The sequence below is a fragment of the Periplaneta americana genome, chromosome 17, assembly GCF_040183065.1.
Source record: "Periplaneta americana isolate PAMFEO1 chromosome 17, P.americana_PAMFEO1_priV1, whole genome shotgun sequence".
In the NCBI taxonomy this organism is placed as follows: Eukaryota; Metazoa; Arthropoda; class Insecta; order Blattodea; family Blattidae; genus Periplaneta; species Periplaneta americana.
In genome coordinates, this window is record NC_091133.1 from 62,647,226 (window position 1) to 62,673,430 (window position 26,205).

At 36.0% G+C, this 26,205-nt stretch overlaps 1 protein-coding gene across 1 annotated transcript; it reads right to left on the reverse strand.

The window, feature by feature from the left end:
• Positions 1 to 1,531: 1,531 nt before the first annotated feature.
• LOC138693311 (facilitated trehalose transporter Tret1-like) lies at positions 1,532 to 21,979 on the reverse strand. The gene is made up of 3 exons (XM_069817192.1): positions 21,798 to 21,979; positions 12,292 to 12,377; positions 1,532 to 6,964 (listed from the first exon to the last, which is right to left on the reverse strand). The coding sequence occupies exons 2-3, from the start codon at positions 12,353 to 12,355 to the stop codon at positions 5,595 to 5,597; spliced, it is 1,434 nt and encodes a 477-aa protein (XP_069673293.1). The 5' UTR covers positions 12,356 to 12,377; positions 21,798 to 21,979; the 3' UTR covers positions 1,532 to 5,594.
• Between the last annotated feature and the right edge of the window lie 4,226 nt (positions 21,980 to 26,205).

The window sequence follows — 26,205 nt, forward strand, 5'->3', positions numbered from 1 at the left end:
AAGATGTCCAGTACTACATATCCACTGCTTAGACAGTTTGATTCAAAAATATTGAGTACCGTCATTTCCCATAACTATGGTCCTCGAACATAACTATTGTCCACGATACAACTATTCAAATTTTGTACTCCATAACGTAGTACCTCGTTTATCTATATTTTTGCTGTACTGTAGTTTGAAGTCAAGTCACTGCAGCTATCTACGAATGGTCTATGTTACTTCTACAATGATCTTTGAATGGTTGTATCGTGACCATATTTGTGTTCTAGGACCATAGTTATGGAAAATGACGGTATGTATTCATGTATTCATCAACCTAACAGTGCGAACATCTGTTGTCTAAAATGAAATTTATAAAGTCCAGCCACAGATCCCACTTTAGCGATGCTCATCTCCTTGCGCAACTGAAAATAGCATGCACAGAGATAAATCCCAATTTCTAAGAAATTGCTTTGAAAATGATTAATTAAATATCACGTGAATGGACTATTCTAATTACATATGGTAGGTAGGAGTGTAGTGGCGCAACTGTCTGTAAATCCGTCACTGCACTGTAGAGTGCGACCCCTCCCACAGTATATACTGGGTGTTCATTTCAAAATGTGTCATGACGTCACTGTTGTTGAGTCACCGATTTGAAGCGAGTTTCAGCTTATATGTCGGAGAAGTTGCCTATTATTCAAGGCGTTCTTCAATCTGAACTTGAGAACGTGTACGGTATAACTTGAACGTCGTAGCAACAGATGGCGGTCTGTGTGCTACCATAACCTCTTTCGAACTGTGCTTTGCGCCGGCAAGTCGTATGCAGGGTATTTGTTATCATCGGTTGCGTACGGTAACATTCCACAACACAAATCAAATACTCCGTGTCCATGTTGACCGTCGAAGTTAATGTCAACAAATGCGTAAGTAATCGTCTTAACCCTCTCCTCATATCCCGACAGTACGTATTTCCAAACAGTTCACATTCCTGCCACTACCGGCGTTATCGTACGCATCGGTACGTACTCTTCAGAATGAACGCCGTACTTGGAAGGCAACTTCTCTGCCTCCTAGGTAATACACCTTTGCAGAAGTGTAGGAAGATTGAATTCTCTAGGCTCATCGGCTAGCCACATGACGGCATACAGCGAGCCATGACACACTTTGAACTGAACATCCAGTAGTTGCCATTTAAATCCTGTCTTGTGGGTTGCGTTCAATTTGCCCACCACTGTACTAGAACGAGAATTTAAAAGATTTTAGGTTTTTTTTCATTAAATGTAGAAAGCAGACGTCGCTTTATTTTAATTTATGCACAGAAAATACCTAAATCATTTTAATGTCAAACTTCGTTATTTTAAATTTATTTTCTTTGACTTGTCATGTTAACACAATAAGCTCTTTCTTTATGTTTTAAATATCACTGCAATTACAATTTGTTGTCTAAATTGTTGATTTACATTGATATTAATAACGGGCACATTTATTATTATCATTATTATTATTATTATTATTATTATTATTATTATTATTATTACTACTACTACTACTAAAGACCTTGGATATAAATTATGATAATCCACATGCCATATATCGCACACTTTTAATTTACACTGCAGACACAAGAGGGTTGTTATGTATTTCAAGCAGCATAATCCAATCATCTGTTAACAATTTACATAATTCATCAAAAAAATGAAAAAGTAATGTGACTTATAGTAGACAGTTTTTAACCAGAACATTGTACATTCCAATTTTGATGGTTAACACTTAACACTGTTTATTCTCGAGGTTTTCATATGCATGTTTGCGTTCATATTCGACACATAACTTATTGGAGTTGTTTAAAAATTGAAATCAAATGTTCATGCCGTTGTTGGAGCAGAACATTTCAACTCTATCATAAAAAAATCATAATCTACCTACGAGATTTGGTAATGTTTCATAAAAATATCTTCTTAAGCATATTCCAAGTTATTTTTAGCAGTTTAACTGTTCCCACATGTTCTTCTTTCCTGTTTTACCTGATGTTAAAGGTAAAATTAATCTTTGAAATATTATTTTTCATATTTACAGTAATTGAAATTCAGAGGGAAATTTTTCTCATCTTCATTCTTATCTCTATTTTGAACATTTCTACAGAAAACCACTAACTCAAATACAGTAATAATTTAAAATTACAAGTCAAAGTACAGTACTTAAAAATTAATAGAGATATTGCAATATTAAATACTCTCAGATAATTTTCATATAAATTGTGCAACATTATTTTATAGCTATGAAAACAACTAAAGTTTGGATAACAACAAGAACTTCAAACACATTTGTTTACTTCGTAAAAAATTAATCTGTAATACATCTTATTTCACATATTAGAGTTTTATTGTCGTTTCTAATTGAGGTACTCGGGCGTAAAACACGGTAACTGACATTTTGGTGAAAAATGAGATATGTAGCGTATAATATGGTATCTTACATTCTGCGTCTAATGCAGTAGTTAGTTTTTTTTAACATCTTAACAGATTGCAGAAGTATACAGATTTTACTTTCCTGGTAACTACAAATTGTTGCAATTATAAATGTTTATCTACCTAATAACTTCAAAATACTAAAACGTTTCTCACCATGTTTTACTCCTGAACCCCTCAATTGAGTTTTAACAATAATAGCCACCGGCGTTACTCAGGGGATAGTGTTTGCTTGCTGATCCGGAGTTGCGCTTGGGCGTGGGTTCGATTTCTGCTTGGGCTGATTACCTGGTCGAGCTTTTTTCGAGGTTTTCCCAAAACGTAAGGCGAATGCCAGGTAATATGTGGCGTATCCTTGACCTCATTTCGCCAAATACAATCTAGCTATCACCAATTCCATCGACGCTAAATAACCCAGTAGTTGATACAGCGTCGTTAAATAACAAAGCAAAAAAATGAGACTGCTGTTTTTTCATCTATCTTCTTTTAATATAAGAAGCAGAGACACCACTTTTCAAGCGAGCAGGTTGAAATTGAAGGGTTCAGAGCCATAGTGGGCCAAGCGCCATTTATTAAAAACGGAGAAAGCAAGGGTTAAAGTTAAGTGAATACCATAGTTTAATGAAGATTGACATATTATTTAGTTTTAATGTGTATACTTTACATTACTTGCTATATGTTTCAATTGAATTATAGTAATAACTTCATTTTAACCTTTGTTTTCTACGGTTTTAGTAAATGGCGCTTGGTCCACTATGGTTCTGAACCCTTCAATTGACAAACATTCCAAGTCCATTGAAGCAAATTGTTCAGGAGAGCAAGAAAACTACATAAGCATGCCATATAAGAGTAATGAAATACGAGTAAATATATTTATGGTTAAAGAACAAAGTCTTAAAGTCTGACTTGGGATATTCTTTTTTACAGGTTGGAATCTTATGCAAAAAGTTATATTCGGTAAATTTTGTACTTGGGATGTTTGTCAATTCAGGTCTTCAATTGCAGTTTGATTACAGCAGCGAGGTGAACGTCAGGTCGATATAGTAGATTTGATGGGTACATCTCAAGAGAGTGTTTTCTTCGTGTTCGAGAAACAGTGTTAAATTGTGTGATGGCATTTCATTTAGCCTACTTCACTAGAACACCATAACTAATAACACTAGCATACTAATAAGCTGTGACAACGTAAATATTCGAAATTAATATATTATAATAGCAGACTTACAAGCGAACGTCGACACGTATAGCTGTACGGGGGGATTCTACTATTGACAGATAAAACCGGTTTCAGAATCTTTTCTGCATGTATAGTTCCCAAGTTTCCCTGACTGAAAGAGGGATATAACGCACCATTTGAAAACAATGATAACGGTTGTTTATTAATACCAGCTGATTGAAAATTTAGGGTGCTATTCATAGACATTTCGCTAGCCAGTGCTACGAGCGTGCTAAACTAGCCTCGGCTATCGACTGGTTACTTGTACAGAATTCATATCATATATCATATCATATCATATCATATCGCTAACACTGGCTTATGAATACGAAAAACGTTATTTCGCTGATCATCCACCGGAAGCCCACGCTAAGAATGTCTATGAATACGGCCCTAAAACTCTAAATAGCATTATGCACATGTAAACAGTGAAGCTGAGATTGTAAAATTGTTGCTGAACAGTTATAGTGTCCGCGTTCAATTAATACCAAGCCGGTGTCAAAGAGGATGCTTTCTTGTGAAGAGATAAGAATTTTTTATCGATAGGGTTTCTCAGATGCCGCTCCAATCACAAGAAGCGATAACATATGTCTACCAATGTTAGCAATTGTATTTGACGTTCTCATATCTACTCAACCTGTATAAAAAACAATGTTTTCGTATTTGGAATTGATTGATGGGGACAAAAAGATTAGCAACTTTAATTTAAATTATAATTAAAAGTAATCTTATAGTTTAAAATGTATTCACTGTAGATGATGGTGGTATAAATCAATATATTAAAGTCGGTATAATAATAATTGTAACCAGGAATTATTTATGGAACGAAAACGTGACAACACCGCTTGACATTATAAATATTGATAGGTGCAAAAAAATCCAACAAAAAGCCTTCCGTCTGGATATTAATTGGACGCGCCGGCTATACAACGCACATTAGATTGCTAATTATGTTTAGTGTGCACGAATTAAAACATTATTTACAATTTTGGTGGTAACATTCTCTATTGTAGATGAAAGGCCGGTAAGTAAACCTGACGGATTTTAAGTATAAATAAAAATACAACCATTTTGTGCAATAAGGTGAGTTTAATAAATGTTGTATTACATCTCAAAACATTTCAGAAAAGTAGAATTACTGGTAATTTCCTGCAATTCATCTACTGGATACATGTCTGTAAGGTGCCTGCTGTTATTGGGAACATATTCATGTCGCGGGCTCAAAATGACAAGGTTCTGACATTTTTAGCAAAATTGATATTTTTGTTGCATTTAATTCTGCTATTTCACAGCTATCTATCATATAAATTATATGTTTATATCTCAATTATTGTTCGTGATAAAATTAGTTTGAAAAGGTTCTTATCTGCATTGATTTTATTAACAACCAAACTTTTAAAATGCTCTCCGTAAAATTTACTAAACACTACATAGAACCTTGTCATTTTGAACCCTCGATGTGTAGACGTTCTCCCAAAATTTGCATTGATTTCATCATCAAAATTGCCTATTCTGAATATTGATTTTCATCGCATCTATATCCTGAGGAAGATTTCTGAACACTTTACTTTTCATGTAGCCCCACAGGAAGAAATTGAAGGGATCCAAATCGGGCGATCGTGAGGTCCGTGCGATGCCTCCAGGATGTGAGATAATGATGTTCGTCAACTACAGCAGAGAGTGAACTGCGATTGTTTGTTACTTTTGGCATTACTCTGCATAGTCAGAATAGATTCGTTATTTCAGAAAAACGCCTCAATCACAAAAAGTCAGTGTTCTGCTGACCACTGCTCCATGCTGACTGCAATGCGTTTAGCTAAGGAACCTGAATATAGTTATACTTCGCGCAACTTCCGGTCAGCGTTGCCAACACATGTATTTAAAAATCTTCAGATTTACTTGTCGGATTCTGTATAATACTATTATACTTATAACTTGGTTACTTCATCTGGTCCTGTCTTTACTCTCCTCGGAAATGAATCTCCATTAAATTCTTCGTATATTTCTGAGAAAGTTTTCCCTTTCGTCTCCGGTAGATACCTGGCTATAAAAAATGCTGAGACTATGCAGTAAATAGAGAATAGCCAAAATGGGGCATCTGCTCCAATATCATCGGTCATGATCTGGAAAACCTTTGTCACCAAAACACCAGTACCGGCATGTAACAGCAGAGCGGAAGAAGATGCCAAGCCCTTGACATTTGGTGGAAATATCTCTCCCATTATAGTAAAAGGCAGAACACCTAATGCTATGGAAAACAATGAAAGGTACACTATAAGACACACAATAGGAATCCAATCAAAATAAGTCAAATCGATACCAGTGTTACTATTTAAGTAAAAATAAATTCCTAAGACTAACGTTGACACAGCTAATCCAATAGTAGACAGAAGTAGAAGAGGCTTTCGTCCAGTACGATCTACAATGGAAGACATGACGACGCTGGAAATCGCTTGTATGACTCCTAAAATAATGACAGATATGTTTGCATCCAAGGAACTTGCGGTATTTAGAAATATCTCAGTTGTATAAGAAACAACTGCTAGTTGACCACAGAACTGTTGTAGTGATACAAGACCCAATATTAAAATAAAAGCTCTTCTGTTGCTTCGTTTGTAGAATAGATCGTGAACCGGAGCTCGTTTCAAATGAACAGATTCTTCAACAACATTCTTCACTAATGTCAGTTCTTCTTGTACGTACAATTTGTCTGTTTTTCCACGTAATTTCATTAACGATTTCTCTGCTTCTGCGCATTTTCCTTTAAGGAGAAGAAAATAGGGTGTTTCTGGCATACGACACATCATAAGAAGGAAAGCAATTGGGAAAATCACGGATGTTATCCCCAAAACGTTGTATGAAACATAAGGACCCATTGCGTATTCGTAGAGAGATCCAATGCTATAGAAAAACTGTGTACTAGAACTTAAAAATCCTCTAATTCCAACTTCTGAAATTTCTGTTATGTACATCGGTGTTATGGTGAAAGTAATTATGATGGAGACGCCAAATAAAAAACGAGCAACATACAGAGCTTCTACTGAAGCAGCAAAGACAATAATACACCAACCAATACTATAAGGCAATGCACTTAACAGCAGAAGCGCTTTACGTCCCAGTATATTTGTGAGGAATATTAGGGGAATCACTCCTACAACGCATCCGATGGATAATATTGACACCACCCAAGAACTTTCGTCTCTGGTCATGGGAATATGCGAGTTTTCCGCCAGCAGCTTGGGTAGAATTGGCACTATCCAGCTTACGGACATCCCAGCTGACAGAAACGACATTGATGCTGAAAATAAAAGAAATGTGTAATTATTTGGATGAAATTGTCACTCTTCGAAAGATATTAACATATTCACACATGTTTATATTGCATAGGCTATATGTTTACATAGATGGTGTTTCAAAATTGTGGAACAAACTGTCAGGCATATTAGCTTATCTCTATAGGATAAAAGTAAAACTTCTGTGTTCGAAATTCGTTCCATTTTGAAATACTAAGGATTCAATTTTGAAAACGTTTCTTCCATTTACAAAACACATGTATACTTCGACATTATTCATATTATCCTGATGCTTGTACAGCCTGAAATGTAGCATCAGCAGGTATCCATGAAGAAAATGGAATTTGATAGCCTTTTCGTTATTGCCGCTATTTTGAAAACAAATGAAAGAAATTAAATAACTTGATACTTAGGTGATGAAATTTTACTGTACTGTTGCTTTTATCACAGATTACTTCTAGAGAAATATCTCAACAACTTCACATTGCCTCTATCTAACAATTAATTATTGCTCGAGATGTTCGATGTTAAGTGGCCTTTATTTTTTTTCTCACAAATTTTTCTGCAAACTTAACTTAGAATATCTCGAGTAATAATTGTGATGGCATTACGATCTTGCTGAGGTCTTTACCTAAGGGAAATTTACTCATAAAAATTAAATTACAATAAAACACTATTGTATTTTGTAAAACAAAAACTCTTCAGAATTAAATCAGCAGTATTTCAGAATTGAATGAATTTCGGTCACAGAGGTTTTCTTATTGCCTTTCGATCGATCGATAGATTGATTGATTGATTGATTGATTGATTGATTGATTGATTGATTGATTGATTGATTGATTGATTGATTGATTGATTGATTGATTGATTGATCGATCGATTGATTGATTGATTGATTGATTGATTGATTGATTGATTGATTGATTGATTGATTGATTGATTGATTGATTGATTGATTGATTGATTGATTGATTGATTGATTGATTGATTGTCCAAAAGTAATTGCTTACAATAGCCATAACATTTCCACCAAATTCATTTACCTATCACTTCTGACATTACAAAGAGTCAATAATTAGCTTACAGTAATTTATTGGCTGAAGCTTAAGCATATAGATATTGGATTTATTACCGTTTAATATATTTTATAAATATTATATCATATGTGTAATTTGATATAAAGTAATATCACATTTCGCATAACATTAAATTCACATATTTTCTAAACAACCTATTAGACGAGAAAATTGTAGTGAGAACCTTCTACAGACAGAACAATCATTTCATGAAAAGTATGAAGATAAATATAATATACCCAATCAATATCTCTTTATCAAGATATGATGTACTCTTAGATAATAAAATAATTAGATTTAATAGAATCTGTGGAACACTTATTTAGAAACTTCAATTGATGCTGTGTCCATAATTTCATGTAATACTGTAGTTTATTCTATGTTGTTATGTGTGCATAAGAGAACACAATGTAAAAAGATTTTCCAAAATTTAGAAATATTGACTAATTTCTTGATTTTGTTTTAAATTAAAAATCGAGATATATTTAGTAAAATACATTAATCAGATCTTCATCTGCTCTCTTTTAGTATCAGTTATTATAAATAAGGAGTTTACTACAGTCTCCAAAACTCCCGACGTTTGCATGTGTATCCGCTTATCGGCGGTAGCCAATAGCGGCAGTGCTGCGTTGCAACATTTGGGCGCGCGGACTCGCCGCATACTCGCCGCTTAGAAAGCCTCAAAAGAAATAACAAGTGCGCTCGCAAAATTGGTATGTTGTAGGGATCCTGCATTTATATTTGGGATGTTTAAACAAGAAACAAGAATCACATTTCTATCCCCAGTGATTCCAATTTTATGGGTTAAAACAGTAAAACCCCGATAAGACGCTGTTCAAGGGACCGGATGTAAACCGCGTGTTAACCGGGATCGCGCATTAGGCGAGTATACTAATTTTGACTTATATACAGTATCTATTAGCATTTTTCTTTATTGAAATACAGGGACATCATTTTATTTTTACTTCAATTTTTATTGTACCTGAGTTTTTTAATGTACTTCACTCCCACCCTTTCTACTAGTAAACGTTCAACCGTTCACGACACAGAGCCGAGGGCGAATAAGCAGTACTGAGTTAGCGAGTATAGTACGTTCCAGAAATATGTTAGCGTTTTCCAGTGACGAAAGAGCTTTCAATATTGAATCATATTTTCGTACAGGTACTGTCGTCCGTTTGCCTACGTCGCATCCCGGTTTCCGCCACCTGCTTCTGTTCGCCCCTCTGTTAAGTCTAGTAGCTGGGCTATCTTAGCTCTTTTCTGAAAACATTAATTTCTGTTAGGAATTGGACGTCTACGTAATTAACTGTCACGTGATTAACCCCCCCCTTTCTACGACCCTGCGACAAAACCAATTGAACGGACAGTAGATAGCATTTCTGAGTAATTTTATCTTTTCGGATCGGGCAGAAGTGAAGATTGAATTTACAGTACGTCGGGTATTCTTTTATAGAGTAGGTACGGAATTATTTCAACATGAGTTACTCGTACGAAGGACGAAATTGGTAATTGGAATTAGGTACAATAGTCTATAGTGTGATAATATGCACAAAAGAACTGAAGCCTGTATCGAAATGAACGGCCACCATTTTCAAAAATGTGTTTAAATATCCATATTATGATTATTTTTCAATTTAACTTCATTCTCTATATTGTACGCTAATGTGCTGTAACTGTACAATATACACTGCATAATTAATACGTCCAAATGGATAGCTCAATTCGTGAGTAAAAACACTAAGTGTTAATACAGTACTGTATTTTGATTAAACAAAAACCTAATGAAAATTATCAAACTCAAAATTGCGGTATTTCCTAGTTTACATAAATGAACTACTTTTCTTCCCTCCTATACCTAGTAAAGTGATTTGTATTTTACGCCGGTATCATCGAACTCCAGTCGTGGAAGGGGTAGCAAACGGTGTTTCCTGTTTCAATCGTTAATAGAAAGGTATAGCCAGGTTAATATTAAAAATGTTAGTAAAAATAAAATGATGTCCCTGTACATGATTCATGAAAGGTAATACAGTATTACTCCATTATGTAATTACTGTACTGTACGTCAAAGACATTTACAATATGTACTGTACTTAATTCTTTCGAAAAAAAAAATCATTTATAGTTGTTTGCCTTGTGCATGTTCTCAAAGTCCTCATATTTACCACACTTCACTTTCTTGCGCTTACTTCCTCCCGACGCGACGTCTCAGCTGCAGTAATTAAGTCGCGATTTTTTATTATCGATGATGGGATTCCTAATGAATCAGAGGGTTGTTTCAGATTAAAAGTACTGTTTTCCTCGTAGTTTCGTATGATTTTCAATTTTTCCGACACAAAGCGTTTTTCGTATAACACTCATTGTGATCTCACTCACAGATACTTCATTACACCAAAAGACGACAAACTGGCCAGCAACAATTTCCATTCAATGGCCAAAATGTTTCAATGCTGAAAATATTCCACAAAAATAACGTATTATGCGGGACTTGAGCACAACAAACGGGGTATTTTATAAAGGCGTTGTATATGAAATGTGCAGGCATATAATAACCGGTATTTCTGCAAGAATATGCTTTGACAGCATGGACATAATGCTATTTATTTGCAAGAATATGGTTTGCGAGCATGAACATAATGCTATTTAGGGCCATATCGATTCATTTGTACAGGAAATTACTATTTCAAATTAAGCCTATCATTCAATTTATTTTATCACATTGCGCCTTTGTGTTATTTGACAATTTTATTGACCCTAATAAAAGTAAAACTGTTAAAAAAACTGATGTAAACTCAGTGAGTATGATTCTTTACGTCTGACTCGACTAATTCTTCTTATTTTGTGATTTTTAATTTCATTTGATGCAATCTGAAGATATTATTATTATTATTATTATTATTATTATTATTATTATTATTATTATTATTATTATTAAGAAGCCTTCCGCATCTCCCTACCAAACCAATCTCAAGTAAAGAGTCGCGCTCCACAGTTTTAAAACTACTGCCGCTGAGAGACAGAGACGGAGAGGGTAGTTATGACAACGTCGCGCTCGCATGTTACTGGCGCTCGCGAAACATCAGGAGGTTTGAGCGCGACTGTAGTCATGTATGACGATCTTTAACGCACCCCCTAATTCTCTTTAACTTTGAAGGGCTGAGAGAAAAGATTCAAAACAGAACTAACAAAATTGCTCAATACTCATATCTTCTACTCAGCTGATGAATTGTTATGCTTGTGATTAATCTACTTGCTGTATATTGTATATTTCTGTATACTATAACTTTTGATTTATACTACATCTCAAAGCTATAGTGCTGATTTATGGAATACAATAAATGAATTAAACAAATTAAAAGTTTAATCAGCTCCAGGAATTATGGACAGAACTGTTTTCTGCACTCCAAGCGGTCTCCTGAGTAGAGGAGCCATGAGAGAAGTTCAAGCCGGATTTCTTGCTTTATGAACTCAGTGATGGAGACATGGCACATCCTTTACTAGAAAATTGTATTTATATGAAAATTGAAAGAAAGTATATGGCCCAAAATTATTCTCATATAAATTGCGTATTTTTATTTGGAATTATTTCATCAATAAGTTTCAGTTTATAGGGAGGTCATCACGAACTAACAATGCACGTTATCTAGTGTAAGAAAACTGAAATGTCTACGATAATACTGACATCGGAAATGAAAGCTATTCTCTGGAATTCTATTTTTAATAAGCAGATACAACTTATACTATTCCTATACTTTTCCTGGGTTAGGTTAGGTTAGGTTAGGTTAGGTTAGGTTAGGTTAGGTTAGGTTAGGTTAGGTTAGGTTAGGTTAGGTTAGGTTAGGTTAGATAGTTCGGATTTGGTTAGAGTTCAAGATAGTGATTGGCGATCTGCCTGCTAATTCTCATAATGCTCACATGATTTCAAGTTAGCGTATTGTCATATCAATGTAAAATTTTACGCTATTTTTTTCCTTACAGCAATATGATAAGTTTTATTTCTAATTTAATAACTTAAACAATTTCTTTAATAATTTTTCCTTTCGAAGAATATATAAAACTCGCATAATTTTAATGCAATAATTTTACTAAATATCTACTTGTACCTATATTACTGCCATTCTTCCATTTCAATGTTCTACGTCATTTATTCTGTGTATAAGTCTTTTCCAGAAATTGTTTCATGCAATTTATTCTCAAGACTTTGTATCTTAAAGAAGCACTATTCAATCATTCGTTGAAAAGTGAACATTTTCAATTACCTATTAAAGCTGCCCCTAGCTGCAGCAACCTGCCGTTCGCCTTTTCCAAAATCGTCTCAAACATTTCACTAGGACTCGCTCGGTACCTGAAACAGAAGAAAACAGAGTAAAATCACTGAACATAATATTCCTAGATATAATCATTAACTATATCTGACCTGTTCTTTCTCTCGCTTACCTTGATTCATTCTGAAGTGACTATGTTTTTGTTAGAGGTACAGAGGGAAAAATGTCACATTTTGTAACAAAGCAGTGACGTCATACAGTGATAAGGTAATGCTTATCCGCAGTTCTATTTCTGTCAGGCTATGTAACAGTAGGCAGCGACGTAATGTACTGAACAAATTTATAGAAGTATGAACGAAAGTGTAGGATGAGTTCATCAGATTGCGGATAGGGTAGACGGCCTCCAGATATGGAAGGTAGCTGCGAATATATGAAATAAGCAGTTGCGGACAGCCTATAAGGAGTGGTCAATCAACTTGGAAGTTGAGAGAAGGCCTAACAACCCATCACCGTAAAAAAAACTGCTTGTTACGGAACCCCAAAAGTAGCACGTATTATGGGTGAATTCAGAAATGCATGTAGAGTGTCAGTTGGGAACCCGGAGGAAATAAGAGACGTAGTTGGGATGATAATATTAATAATTGATTAAATGGCGATCTTACTCGTGTTAATTATGTAAGCATGTGCGGCTTACAGCTGTTTCGGTGCTATTTGACACCATCCTCAGAGCCTTCTGTGTCTCGGCATCATCTCAACTTCGCTTTCTGTTGTGTGGGTGCGTTCGTGTGATGAAGAGTTGAGTCAAATAGTGTGTATGTTCTGAAATTGATCTGTGTGTTGAGAATTTGATTAGGGTGTGTTTTAGTGTGTGTGTATATTTCATATTGTTCTAGTGTGATGAGTTTTTAGGTTTTGGGTTGTATGTGTAGGATTTCCATGTCTGTATTTATGTTATTGTATGTGTGGTTAGCATTAGTTATGTGTTCGGCATATCTAGATGTATTGTGTCCTCTGGATATTGCTTTAATGTTCTTTATATCGAGTTTGGAATGATCTGCCTGTCTGTCCACTGTAGAGATTGTCGCAACTATTGCATGTGAGTTTGTATACACCTGTGTGGTTGTATTTATTTGTTTGTGTTGTTTGTGTGTTGAGATATCTTTGTAGTGTGTTTTCTATTCCGTATGGTATGTTTTATTTCTGTTTTCTGAATGAGGATGCGATCTTGTGTGTGTTTTTGTTTTCGTATGTTAGTGTGATGTATTTCTTGTGTTCTTGTGTTTGTGTTGTGTTTTGTGTGTTTTTGTGTTTGTTGAGTTTCTGTTTTGTCTTCCTTATGATGTTGTCTATTATGTTTGAGTTGTAACCATTTTCTTGTGCTATGTATTTGATTGCGTTCACTTCTTCATTGTAGTGTTGTTGGCTCATGGGTATGTTGAGTAATCTGTGTACCATTGTCCTGAATGCAGCATGTTTGTGTTGTGTGGGGTGATTAGATGTGTTATGTATGTGTGTGGTGGTGGTGGTGGTTGGTTTTCTGTATATTTTGAAGGTGTGTTCAACATGGATAATATTAAAATGTATTTGAGGGAGGTGGTATCTGATGGTAGGGACTGGATTAATCTTGCTCAGGATAGGGACCGATAACGGGCCTGTGTGAGGGCGGCAATGAATCTCCGGTTTTCTAAAAGCCATTTGTGATAGGATGAGTTCATATTATAAGAGAGAAATATCGACAAAAATAAATGAAAGCATAGGACGAGTCCATCTCATACAAAGGGATTATTGTAAAAATTGACTTAACTTCTAATCCAAATATCGGTACAACTGGATAGTCTTTGCTGGGCATATAAATTCATTTTCGTGCATGAACTGTGTTACGTACTTCAGCTGTCTTAGATCCATATTAACAGTTTTCAGAAAACCAAATTGTGATGAAAGCGCAAGTTGCACATTAACAAAATTGTAAATTAACTAGTGGCGCGTGCGGCAAATGCTGAAAAATAAGCTAATTAGAAATCCAAATAAAACTGTGTATACTATTTTCACTAAACGTTCGTTGTATTAGATATATTATTCCGAAAGAATTGAAGTTCAATGATTCCGTAATACAAAAACTGCGTCAGTTAAATTTTTAAGTTTGTTGATGAACATTTAACATGGGATAAACCTATTTCGGCTGTCTAAGAAAATTGTTACAATTTCTGGTATTCTCAAAAAGGCTTAACCCTTTGCAGCACAAATTAATTTTTTTATGTTTTTCATATCATGGATCATAACAAAGCTTCGATCAATTTTTTTTTCCAACATTTTAACTCTCCACACAATTTCAAAACACAAATGACACTTCTTTGTGAGCCGTTCAGAGCAGAAGTGGTGTAAGTCAAAATTGGGTAATGAAGTTTAAAGTAAAAATTCTGTAAAATACAACGCAAAGTAGCAATTAATATGTCCTTCGTGCTATCCACTGACTACTAATAGTTTAAATAAATTGAATATTAATTGCTACTTTGAGCTTATTTTACAGAATGTTTACTTTAACCATCATTACCCATTTTTGACTTACACCACTTCTGCTCTAAACGGCTCATGTATACTCAAGAGGTGGTTCCTTGGTGGAATATCCGTGTCATAAAATTGAGAAAGAAAGAAAACCTTGGTTCTTCTGAATAACCACTATGCTGCAAAGGGTAAGATCTTTGTCTATATCTTCTCTCTTGAATGTATATTAGGCCTATGCTTTCATTCATTCTCATTTAATGTACATATATGCCATTTATTTGGGATATAATATGAAAATTGCTTTCAGACCTTTACAAATTATTCTAAAGAGTTTTAAGAAATCTATTAGGTGTTCATTGTTTGATTCTAATTAAATACATACACACCAATTTTATTTCGTTCTACCAGTTGAATTAATTATGGAATTAAGTGCTGCTACTTTCATGTAAAAAGTTATTAACAACTTAATATATACAGTAGTAATGTTACATTTCAATTTAATAATGATATATATTTTTATTTAACAAGACAAGAAGAAAATATATTTTTTCTCAGCATAGCTCAGTAACTTATGCAACGAAAGGGATTAAGCATTTTTAATAACTTTCAACCAACGTACACTGCGGGGGTCGTCTTCCATACACTCTCGACCATGTTTAAAGAGTGCAGCCCATTTTTTCACTGTCGGGAACGCCGGAGCGGATTCTCCAAGTGCAGAATCCATGTCTGCTTTAATTTCTGTTATACTTATTTTATTTTTTTACGAAATATTTAATGACAGCACGAAGCTCGATATTTTCCATTTTTGCTAATATGTTCGACGCACTAACTTCAAAATTAGACTACACAAAATACAGTCAACAGCAAATTATTATACAGAGCATATCAAAAGTCCGGTAACACTTTCAATATTTTATTACACAAAAACTACAAATGATAGCACTTTCAAGCACACGTCAGTTTAAAGTCAAACTCCCAAAGTTCTGTTTACACCTTACAGAGATTCAGTGTGTGAACCACGAGTGATTCGGCAGATGTCCAAACGATAATCAAACTCTTCCCATACCCTTTTCAACATATCCTCTGTGACCGTGGCGGCAGCTTTTCGAACCAATGCTCCAACATGTCCAGCACAAGCACAACTGTCGTGTTTGGGGTACACAGAAACCTCACAGAATCATTGAACATGATGTGAATGTTTTCTGCGCGTTGTCACAACGAAAACTGTAAGGACCTTTCTTCTCCATTGAGGCTACTGTGACTGGACATTCATATCTGGACATGTTGGAGCAATGGTTGGTGCCTCAACTTAGACAAGATCTCGATGATAATTTCAACTTTCAGCAAGATGGGGCTCCGCCACATTGCCACAATGCAGTTCGTGCTTACCTGAATGCGGAGATGTCTGATCGTTGGATAGACGTGCTGGAGTAAGGGACAGATGTTTCGTGGCATGGCCACCAAGGTCACCCGATATGACTGCATGTGACTTTTTTTTCTATGGGGGTAGCTAAAGGACCGTATGTTTGTACCGCCTTTGTCACGTGATTTAGAGGGACTAAAAACCATAATTAGAGAACCTGCCGCCACGGTCACAGAGGATATGTTGAAAAGGGTATGGGAAGAGTTTGATTATAGTTTGGACATCTGCCGAGTCACTCGTGGTTCACACATTGAATCTCTGTAAGATGTAAACAGAACTTTGAGAGTTTGACTTTAAACTGACGTGTGTTTGAAAGTGCTATCATTAGTAGTTTTTGTGCAATAAAATATTGAAAGTGTTACCGGAATTTTGATATTTCCTGTATATTAGGCCTATGCTTTCATTCATTCTCATTTAATGTACATATATGCCATTTATTTGGGACATAATATGAAAATTGCTTTGAGACCTTTTACAAATTATTCTAAAGAGTTTTAAGAAATCTATTAGATGTTCATTGTTTGACTTCAGTTAAATATATACACACCGATTTTATTTCGTTCTACCAGTTGAATTAATTATGAAATTAAGTGCTGCTGTTTTGATGTAAAAAGTTATTAACAATTTAATATATAGTAATGTCATATTTCAATGTAATAAAGTTATCCATTTTTATTTAACAAGACAAAAAGAAAAAAAAAAATATTTTTTCTCAGCATAGCTCAGTAACCTATGGAACGAAAGGGATTAAGCATTTTTAATAACTTTCAACCAACGTACACTGCGGGAGTCGTCTTCCACACACTCTCGACCATGTTTAAAGAGTGCCGCCCATTTTTTCATTGTCGGAAACGCCGGAGCGGATTCTTCAAGTGCAGCATCCATGTCTGCTTTAATTTCTGTTAGACTCATTTCCTTTTTTTACGAAATATTTAATGACAGCACGAAGCTCGATATTTTCCATTTTTGCTAATCTGTTCGGCGCACTAACTTCAAAATTAGACTACACAAAATGCAGTCAACAGAAAATTATTATATTTCGTGCATGAACTAATGTCAAATGACTGCGCTAACAATTGTGGCATTGTTGGCACGTTTTCAATATTAACTACTGTTTGTGTCAGGCCACGAACTTTTCAAACGCACCTCGTGTAGTACTTACAAGGTTCTGAATTTCTGCCTAAAACTTTTGCTCTGTATTATACATTATCAGTCACAAATTCTCAATAAAGGATTGCAAAGTAAAAATCCACTTATGAAACCATCCTCCGCAACGTTGTTCCTCCAATTTTCTTCTCGCTGACAATGAGGAACCATATCTATCCTCGAACTACCTACCGTACAGCTCATGCATTTTGTCAAGACACTCGCGATGCGCAGTAAGGAAACGTTTCTGTGGAGGGGGTAGAAGTAGAAGGGAAGGTCGGGCGTCTACCGAGTTCAAGACAAAGGTTAACCCATTCCCCTGCAATGCGTAAATAGACTCATCCGATCTCGTGCGCAGCTCTGTAGGAAGAGTGGGGGAGTGTCTGGACATACAGCATGAGCTGTACTCTGTCCCATTAGTTCGTCTAATATCAAAGCAGAGACAGAGAGACAAATTCCCTATCTTCTACCGATGGTATCGTTTTTTGCATATCGTACTTCCGAAGTAAGTCGTTCAGACAAAGAGGTCAGGGTGAGGTGTAATTGTAAAAATGTGCAACAAGCGAGCGAGAAACGTATTCTGTGTCATTTAAATTGAATGTGATTGACTCCGCAGAGAAAATATATTGGCATTTTTAAAGTAATTTCTATAACTATGACCTCTGCTATCTAACTTTAGAAACTGTATTTTCTTTCTGCTTTTTGACATATTCGCATATAAGACCCCCCCCCCGTATACTTTTTTGCTTTAAAAAAGACATCTAACAGTATGGTAAAGACCCGTTCCCACTTAGCGGAATCGAATCAAACAGAATTTATCTTCACAATCTATTTAAATGTAAGATAGCAGAAAGCGGCGCGTCCAATCGAATAGAAGCAAATCGAACTGAATCGAATCGAATAGAATTCATGAGCTAGAATATTTATTCCACTGACAGAACAGAATATCTTGTTTCGGCTATGATCGTATGTTCTCGTGAAGCCTTCTTAAAAAAAAAAAACAAATGAGTCATATCCATTTGAAGAGTCCACTGCAAGAATGATGGATGTCATTTGGAATACATTTTTCAGGAGAAGCAATTGAAAGTTTGAAATACTTAGTGCTCAAAGCGTCACTGTGATTTTCCGATCATTACTGGACAATAACTATCAGTGTTAATGCCATATAACTCTCTATGTATACATTCTATATGCTTTAAGCTATGCATTGACAGTCTTGGTCATTTTCGAAAAAAAAGTGACATCCATCATTCTTGCAGTGGACTCTTCATTTTTGAGAACGAAATTTCTTTATTGAAAGTTATTGCTGAAATAGTATGTAGGCCTATACAGAAAATTATAATTAAATAATATGAACAAGGAAAAAATAATAAATCTAGTTCAAAATTATTCGCTATTGTATGACAAAACACAGAAGCACTACCGTAATAATTATTCCCGTGGTAATGCTTGAAGCGAAATAAGTAAATTACCGGTAACGGAAATATTAGATAAAGTTAAAATCCAAAGCAGCGCTAAAGAACGGAATTTTGCTTCACCTCTGAGAATATAGTCAAATAAAGTGAAAATTCTCCATGTATGTATAAAGTATTTCCTCTTCTTGTATTAAATATTTATTTCTTCTCTTTCTGCCTCTTTATATAACTGTGCTAAAGCCATTATGCGATCCATTTTAATCTGTACATGCTTCGGTTCGGTCCGATTCCACTAGATGTGAGCGCCGGCAGACGTTTTGTTTCGATTCGGTTCGATTCAGCTAAGTGGGAGCGGGCCTTAAATCCATGTTCAAGTGGTTACCATAGCGCAGCGGTGATCAAAACTCGAGCTGCAGTAATTACATGCGACAGACAGCCTATGAAGTAAGGAGACTGAGAAAAGCCACTTGGCATGAAAACTACAACCAGTGGTGGTTCCTGTACTAACATCTTGATCGATCCCGCGGATAAAAATCTCAAGCTTTGCTGCGTCAGTAATGGTACTGCTGTCAAGGGCCAGTGAATAATATACGATTTTTCTTGCTTCTTCTTTTAACCTTCTTCTTGAATATAATCAGGAATTTTCTAAATTCTTCTCTCGATACTTGGTCGAGAAATTCGTAGTTTTTTTAAATTAAAAACTTCTTATAGACAAGCTATTTTAATCATTACTCTTTTGAGAAATTCTCTTCTATTAAAAGGCTTTACAGCACGAGGTATTTCAAACCCTATTAGATAGCTGACTTCCTTACATTTATTTGTCTCATCTTTCTCGTCCTGGCTATGATTTAAGACATGTCAATTCCTGGCGTTTAACAGTTCGTTGGCACATAAATTAAATCAGTTTTCTACAATATTATTATTATTATTATTATTATTATTATTATTATTATTATTATTATTATAAATTAGGGTCTGTTGGACAGTCGGGCATGTTGGACACTTTGTACTTTAACGTGTTATCCCGCCACTTGTGGGCACCACATTCTGCTAGAAGTCAATGACGGAAGTAGCCACATTATTATTATTACCATTATTATTATTATTATTATTATTATTATTATTATTATTATTATTATTATTATTATTATAAATTAGGGTCTGTTGGACAGTCGGGCATGTTGGACACTTTGTACTTTAACGTGTTATCCCGCCACTTGTGGGCACCACATTCTGCTAGAAGTCAATGACGGAAGTAGCCACATTATTATTATTATCATTATTATTATTATTATTATTATTATTATTATTATTATAAATTAGGGTCTGTTGGACAGTCGGGCATGTTGGACACTTTGTACTTTAACGTGTTATCCCGCCACTTGTGGGCACCACATTCTGCTAGAAGTCAATGACGGAAGTAGCCACATTATTATTATTATTATTATTATTATTATTATTATTATTATTATTATTATTATTATTATTACTACTGTCTATGCGGATGACGTGAATATGTTACGAGAAAATCCACAAACGAAAAGGGAAAATACGGGAATTTTACTGGAAGCAAGTAAAGAGATAGGTTTGGAAGTAAATCCCGAAAAGACAAAGTATATGATTATGTCTCGTGACCAGAATATTGTACGAAATGGAACTATAAAAATTGGAAATTTATCTTTTGAAGAGGTGGAGAAGTTCAAATATCTTGGAGCAACAGTAACAAATATAAATTATACTCGGGAGGAAATTAAACACAGAATAAATATGAGAAATGCCTGTTATTATTCGGTTGAAAAGCTTTTATCATCCAGTCTGCTGTCAAAAAATCTGTAAGTTAGAATTTATAAAACAGTTCTATTACCGGTTGTTCTTTATGGTTGTGAAACTTGGATTCTCACTTTGAAGAGGAACATAGGTCAAGGGTGTTTGAAAATAAGGTGCTTAGGAAAATATTTGAGGCTAAGAGAGATGAAGTTACAGGAGAATGGAGAAAGTTACACAACACAGAACTGCATGCATTGTATTCTTTACCTGACATAATTAGGAACATTAAATCCAGACGTTTGAGATGGACAGGGCATGTAGCACGTATGGGCGAATCCAGAAATGCATATAGAGTGTTATTTGGGAGGCCGGAGGGAAAAAGACCTTTAGGGAGGCCGAGACGTAGACGGGAAGATAATATTAAAATGGATTTGAGGGAGGTGGGATAGGATAGAGAATGGATTAATCTTGCTCAGTATAGGGACCAATGGCGTGCTTATATGAGGGCTGCAATGAACCTCCGGGTTCCTTAAAAGTCAGTAAGTAAGTATTATTATTAAACATTAATAATAAATAAATAAAATAAATAAATTATTATTATCAAATGAATAACTAAGAAATAGTTATCCTCATCTAAAGATTAAGAAGATTAAAACTGAAATAAAACCTAATAATTTTATCCTTCTAGGGAGAAGATCTAAAAATATCAATATCCATTCACCTACAGAAGAATTATAGTAACACATACTTAGTGGTCACTAGACCTAATAATAATAATAATAATAATAATAATAATAATAATAATAATAATAATAATAGGCTGATAATACATTATTCAGGTGGCAATTAATGTTTCTATACACTCCTCATTGAACCGTTGAGCAAAGCAAACGTATTACATTTTGTCCGACAGAACAATAAGAACGTTCTCCTCATGCTTTACGAAACCACCTCTTACTGCTTGTAGAGACAGAATTTGTAGAGCGACATGATACCGCCACTGCTTGCTTCCAGTACGTGAATGAAACACACAGCAATGTACAGAAAACTCCTCGTACCCGTTTGAATGTCTGTGATTCCACGATGTAATCACGACACCCGCTTTGGTCACCGCTGCAATAGTGCAAGATGATCTCTTACAATACACAACAAATACGAGACAACAAAAAGGCAGTCCCTGTGGAGAGAATGTAATTTTCCACGTTATGTCGCTATATTCAAAATATCGCACTTCTTCCAAGACTTACCTTTACTCTTTACCGTGCTCTCTTAAGTTGATGAAATGAATCTTTTAAAAAGTTCCGAAGATGAAAAAAAGTATAGAAGACTATAGAAGTTTAGATCTAAGCTAGTTTAAACTTCAGGAAATCCTTGCAATATTTATTCCTGTTCTGAATAAGAGACTGCCTGATTAACACAGTTTGCTGTTTCCGAGGCAGTAAACCGAGAGGAGAAATCGACAGATAAACCATTTGTATACAAGCTGACGTCATACACGTGAAGCTTGGATCAAATAAACTTAACCGAACTGTGTGCTTAAATCAAGATAGAATCTAATTAAACACGTGAAACATTTGCACTGTTCATGTCGGCATTGTAAATAGGAAAAAAAGACGGTCTATATCAGTTTAATTCGCTCCGCTTCTAATGTTTACATGGAACTTAATCTTTATCTCCATTCCCTTTATAAAGCTACTATGTAACAACAACACGCGCGGTGATTGCCAAGGTTGCTAATTTTTGCACACCAACAACATAGGTAATATGTACAGCTTGATTTAGGGATTTTAAGTGTGATTAAATGCGATAGTCTCATATCAGTAGATTTACTGGCATGTAAAAGAACTCCTGCGGGACAAAATTCCGGCACACCGCGACGCTGATATACTGTTCTCCAACTAGGAGATTAACCGTGAAAGGAATGTGCTTACTATTGCGTCATCTATTGGAGCGAAGTAGATAGATAATATTACCGTTACAACGTCAGTTTAAAAAACATGCGCTCTCCTGCATATGTTATTTCCTGTATGGAGGGATTAAAAGACCAGGAGATTAACCGTGATCTAATTTTGTAACTAGAGTAGTACAAGTATGTGTGTGTATCATTGTTGTTATCGTTTGTGGCTTGAGAGTTAGCCAAGGGGGATGCGTGTACCCACGTGTGTGACCTTATGACATCTTATGACATCAACATTCATTCACAACATTATCCCGCTGCGTCTCATTCCCCTGATACTTTCTCCTGGTTGGAGTACAGTATGCTCGTATAAATAGCTAACTAAGGGATACTCCATGTCAAGAAAATATAAGTCATTATGACATTGCTTAGTCAACAGACGTAATGGTTAGTAATGGAACGTGCGGAAAAATATTCTGTTTTAAGACATGATAAGAAGGATGTGTTGTGTGTTATGACTGTGCGGCCTGACCTGTGCGACCCAGCTCGCCAGTAATAAGTAACCTCTGCAGTTGCGAGCGTCGTTAAATCAACCATAATTTTTTTAGGGATTTTGGCCCTTGCAAAAAGTAAGTAGATAGACAAAGAGCGAGTTACTCATCACTACTGGCGGACTGGGTCCACAGGTCATACCGCACTGTCATATAGGTCTCGCAAGCAGGGAATACCGACAGAAGAAATGCGAATCAAACAATGCGATAAGGAAGAGCGGGCGGCGGGAAAAGTCACGAGATAGCTTGAATGATATTCAAGAGTACAGTCGGAAGAGAAATGACATCGATAGAATAAGTCTTGCGTTGTGATAGTTACATTACGACTTTAGTTTGTTCCATTGCATGTGAATACGTGTTTTGTATTGTACGGTATTATTTCATTCGTAAACATACGTTGCGCGTTTAATTAGCTTCGAATTTTTCCCTTGCTACGTTCTTTATTTTTACAGCGATTTTCCCATCTATTCATCTTCTTGGAAGAGACAGTACTTCCAACGGCCCGAACCCCTCGATCCCTCGGCTTGCCTACATAGTCAAAATAGACAGCAACGCCACCATTGCTTTTAGGTAATCGTTTCTTGCGCGAGCTATAACACCCAACACTTCCTTCTTATCATGTCGCGGTACACTCCGTCTTTAAAACACAATATTCTTCCACACGTCCCGTTACTAACCATTACGTCTGTTTACTTAAGCCTTGGTTTTTCTGAACCGACGCATGCGACATGCGAGGTCTGCCTCGCACAAATTCGGACTATACGAAAGGTAGTGAGTGGTTTCTATAGCTGCGAGATGCGAGTTCTGCGCACTTATAATGACTTATACAATGCGTTCGTAGCTCGGGCGGACCGTTCCGCGGCGGCCTTGGACTGGGTGAAGATTGGCGCGCCTGCCGCCAGAGTTATTCGTGAATGACTGGCAAGTCATGGGTACGGAACACTAACTACTCTACTAATATTAGGCTTACCTGCATTACAACAGATGTTGAAAATGATGACCTTCAACTCGAACAAATTCCCTATGTCTCCGAAAACAATTCTGGTTCACTCGCAAAAGTTCATGTTGACTGATTGCCTGTATTTTTCTCGTGATGTTGTCCTTTAATTCTTGTAACGTGTGCGTATTTGATGTGTACACTTTATTCTTTACCTTTCCCCATAAATAAAAATCGCATGGAGCTAGGTCAGGGAAACGAGGTGGCCACAATCCTCGACTAATTATTCTGTCACCAAACACACTTCGCAATTCATGCATAGAATTCGCAGCGGTGTGCGCTGTATTGAATCCTGCTGAAACCACCACTCAATCGTTCATTCCTTGTTAGTTGCGGAATAAAATATTTAAAATTGAAGTTACATAAACGTGTGAATCAACTGTTGTGTCGAAAAATATGGTACCGATAATTCTACTCGCACTCACTGCACACCAAATCCCAACATTTGCAGAGTGGTGAGGAACTTCATGAATAACATGGGGATTCTCGGTAACCCAGTACCTATTGTTCGGAGTAGAAAGGTGACTGTGAAGATGAAACCACGCTTCATCAGTGATGAACGTTAAAAATGGTCCACGTCACCATTATGAACGGACTGCACAAACCAATTACAATAATTAACTCTACTTACAGGATCTTGTGATTGCAAAGCATGAACTACAGTTACCCTGTACGGTTTAAGTTTCAGAAGTTTCGTTTCCACAAAAGCTGACGTCTTGGAAATGTTAACCTCTTGTGCTAAACGTCGCAGTGATTTGCGGGGTGAGTGCTCTAACCGGGCCCCTACTTCATCAAGCTTCTCTTCTGTCAGTACACGGCGTTGTTGAACACGTTTCTTGTTCAAAAAAGATCCTGTACGTCTGACTTTATTGACAAGGTCATGAATAGTTGACCTGCTAGGAATTCGAACACCTGCAAACCGATGTTCAAATTCCCTTCTACACCTTCTTACAGAAGAGTATTTCACATACGCGTCATAGAGAAAAATACGTTGTTCTAAAGTGTACTCAACCATTATTAATAGACACTTTATCACCACGAGACAACACAATTTTACTCACAACACTCGCACAGACACGACTGACTGGCGCGCCAGCGGTAGCTACAGCGCCAATCTTCACCCAGTCCAAGGGCGCCGCGGAACGGTTCGGCCGAGCTACGAACGCACTGTATTTTCTTGACATGGAGTGTTCCTCAGCTATGAGCACATTATTATTTCCATTCTTTCTCTTCCCTCTTCCCCTTCTATGTACGTCTGTAATTAAATTTCCTTCTTATGACTCAACACACAGCTCTCTCACTAGCCAAACAAGCAAGGACAAGGGTCAAGATCGTTGAATCGAGCTCCTACTACTTTTGTACATGATTGCAAACATACATGCATAGAATATATGCACATTTGCACGCATAATACATACACACATGCATACATACATACATACATACATACATACATACATACATACTCGGTTCAGAAAGTTTCCGAAATATGTTTTTTTCTCCGAAGTGAATAATCTGTTACTGATGTTGGCATCATTCATGACATCACTTCCGTAGAAGCATGGCTAACGAAAAATGCAGGCTACGGCGCGAATCGTAGTCACATACAGTTCATTTACAAAATATTTATATACATGCACTCATGGCCATCATGATAGTCGCTTCAAAGTTCTTTAAAAAAAAAAAAAAAAAAAAAAAAAAAAGGGAATTGCTATAGTCTACATAGAATAGTACTTGTCTCCTACACTCTTTATTCTAACGACGGATTCGAATTTTGATTAAAGCGTCTCGTGCTTGCACAGAACTTCAAGACTATATTTTTGTTTGTGGTTCTTTTTCCAACTTGACGCTATACTGACAAATGGTGTGACTGTCAAGAGGGATAATATGGCAGCGTGTCTTGGCATAAATGAATACAAGATTGCGTAGACAACTAATTAAATTGGGAACCAACAAGCGATTGTTTCAATACTATCCAATCTTTAATAATCTCGCAAAATGTTTTGAATATGACAGCAGGGTTGTGCCGGAGAGGACTGTCAAGGGCTCCCGCGAGCCCTATATATATATTTTGAACTGGTAATGGAAATTACGGGAAAACGGCTGAACGGATTTTAATAAATGGCCCCTCATTTTGAAGCTTGGAACCTAAACTTTTTCGGAAAAGTAGTAATTTTCAGTGAAATGTCAATTTTCCTACATAATTTTCC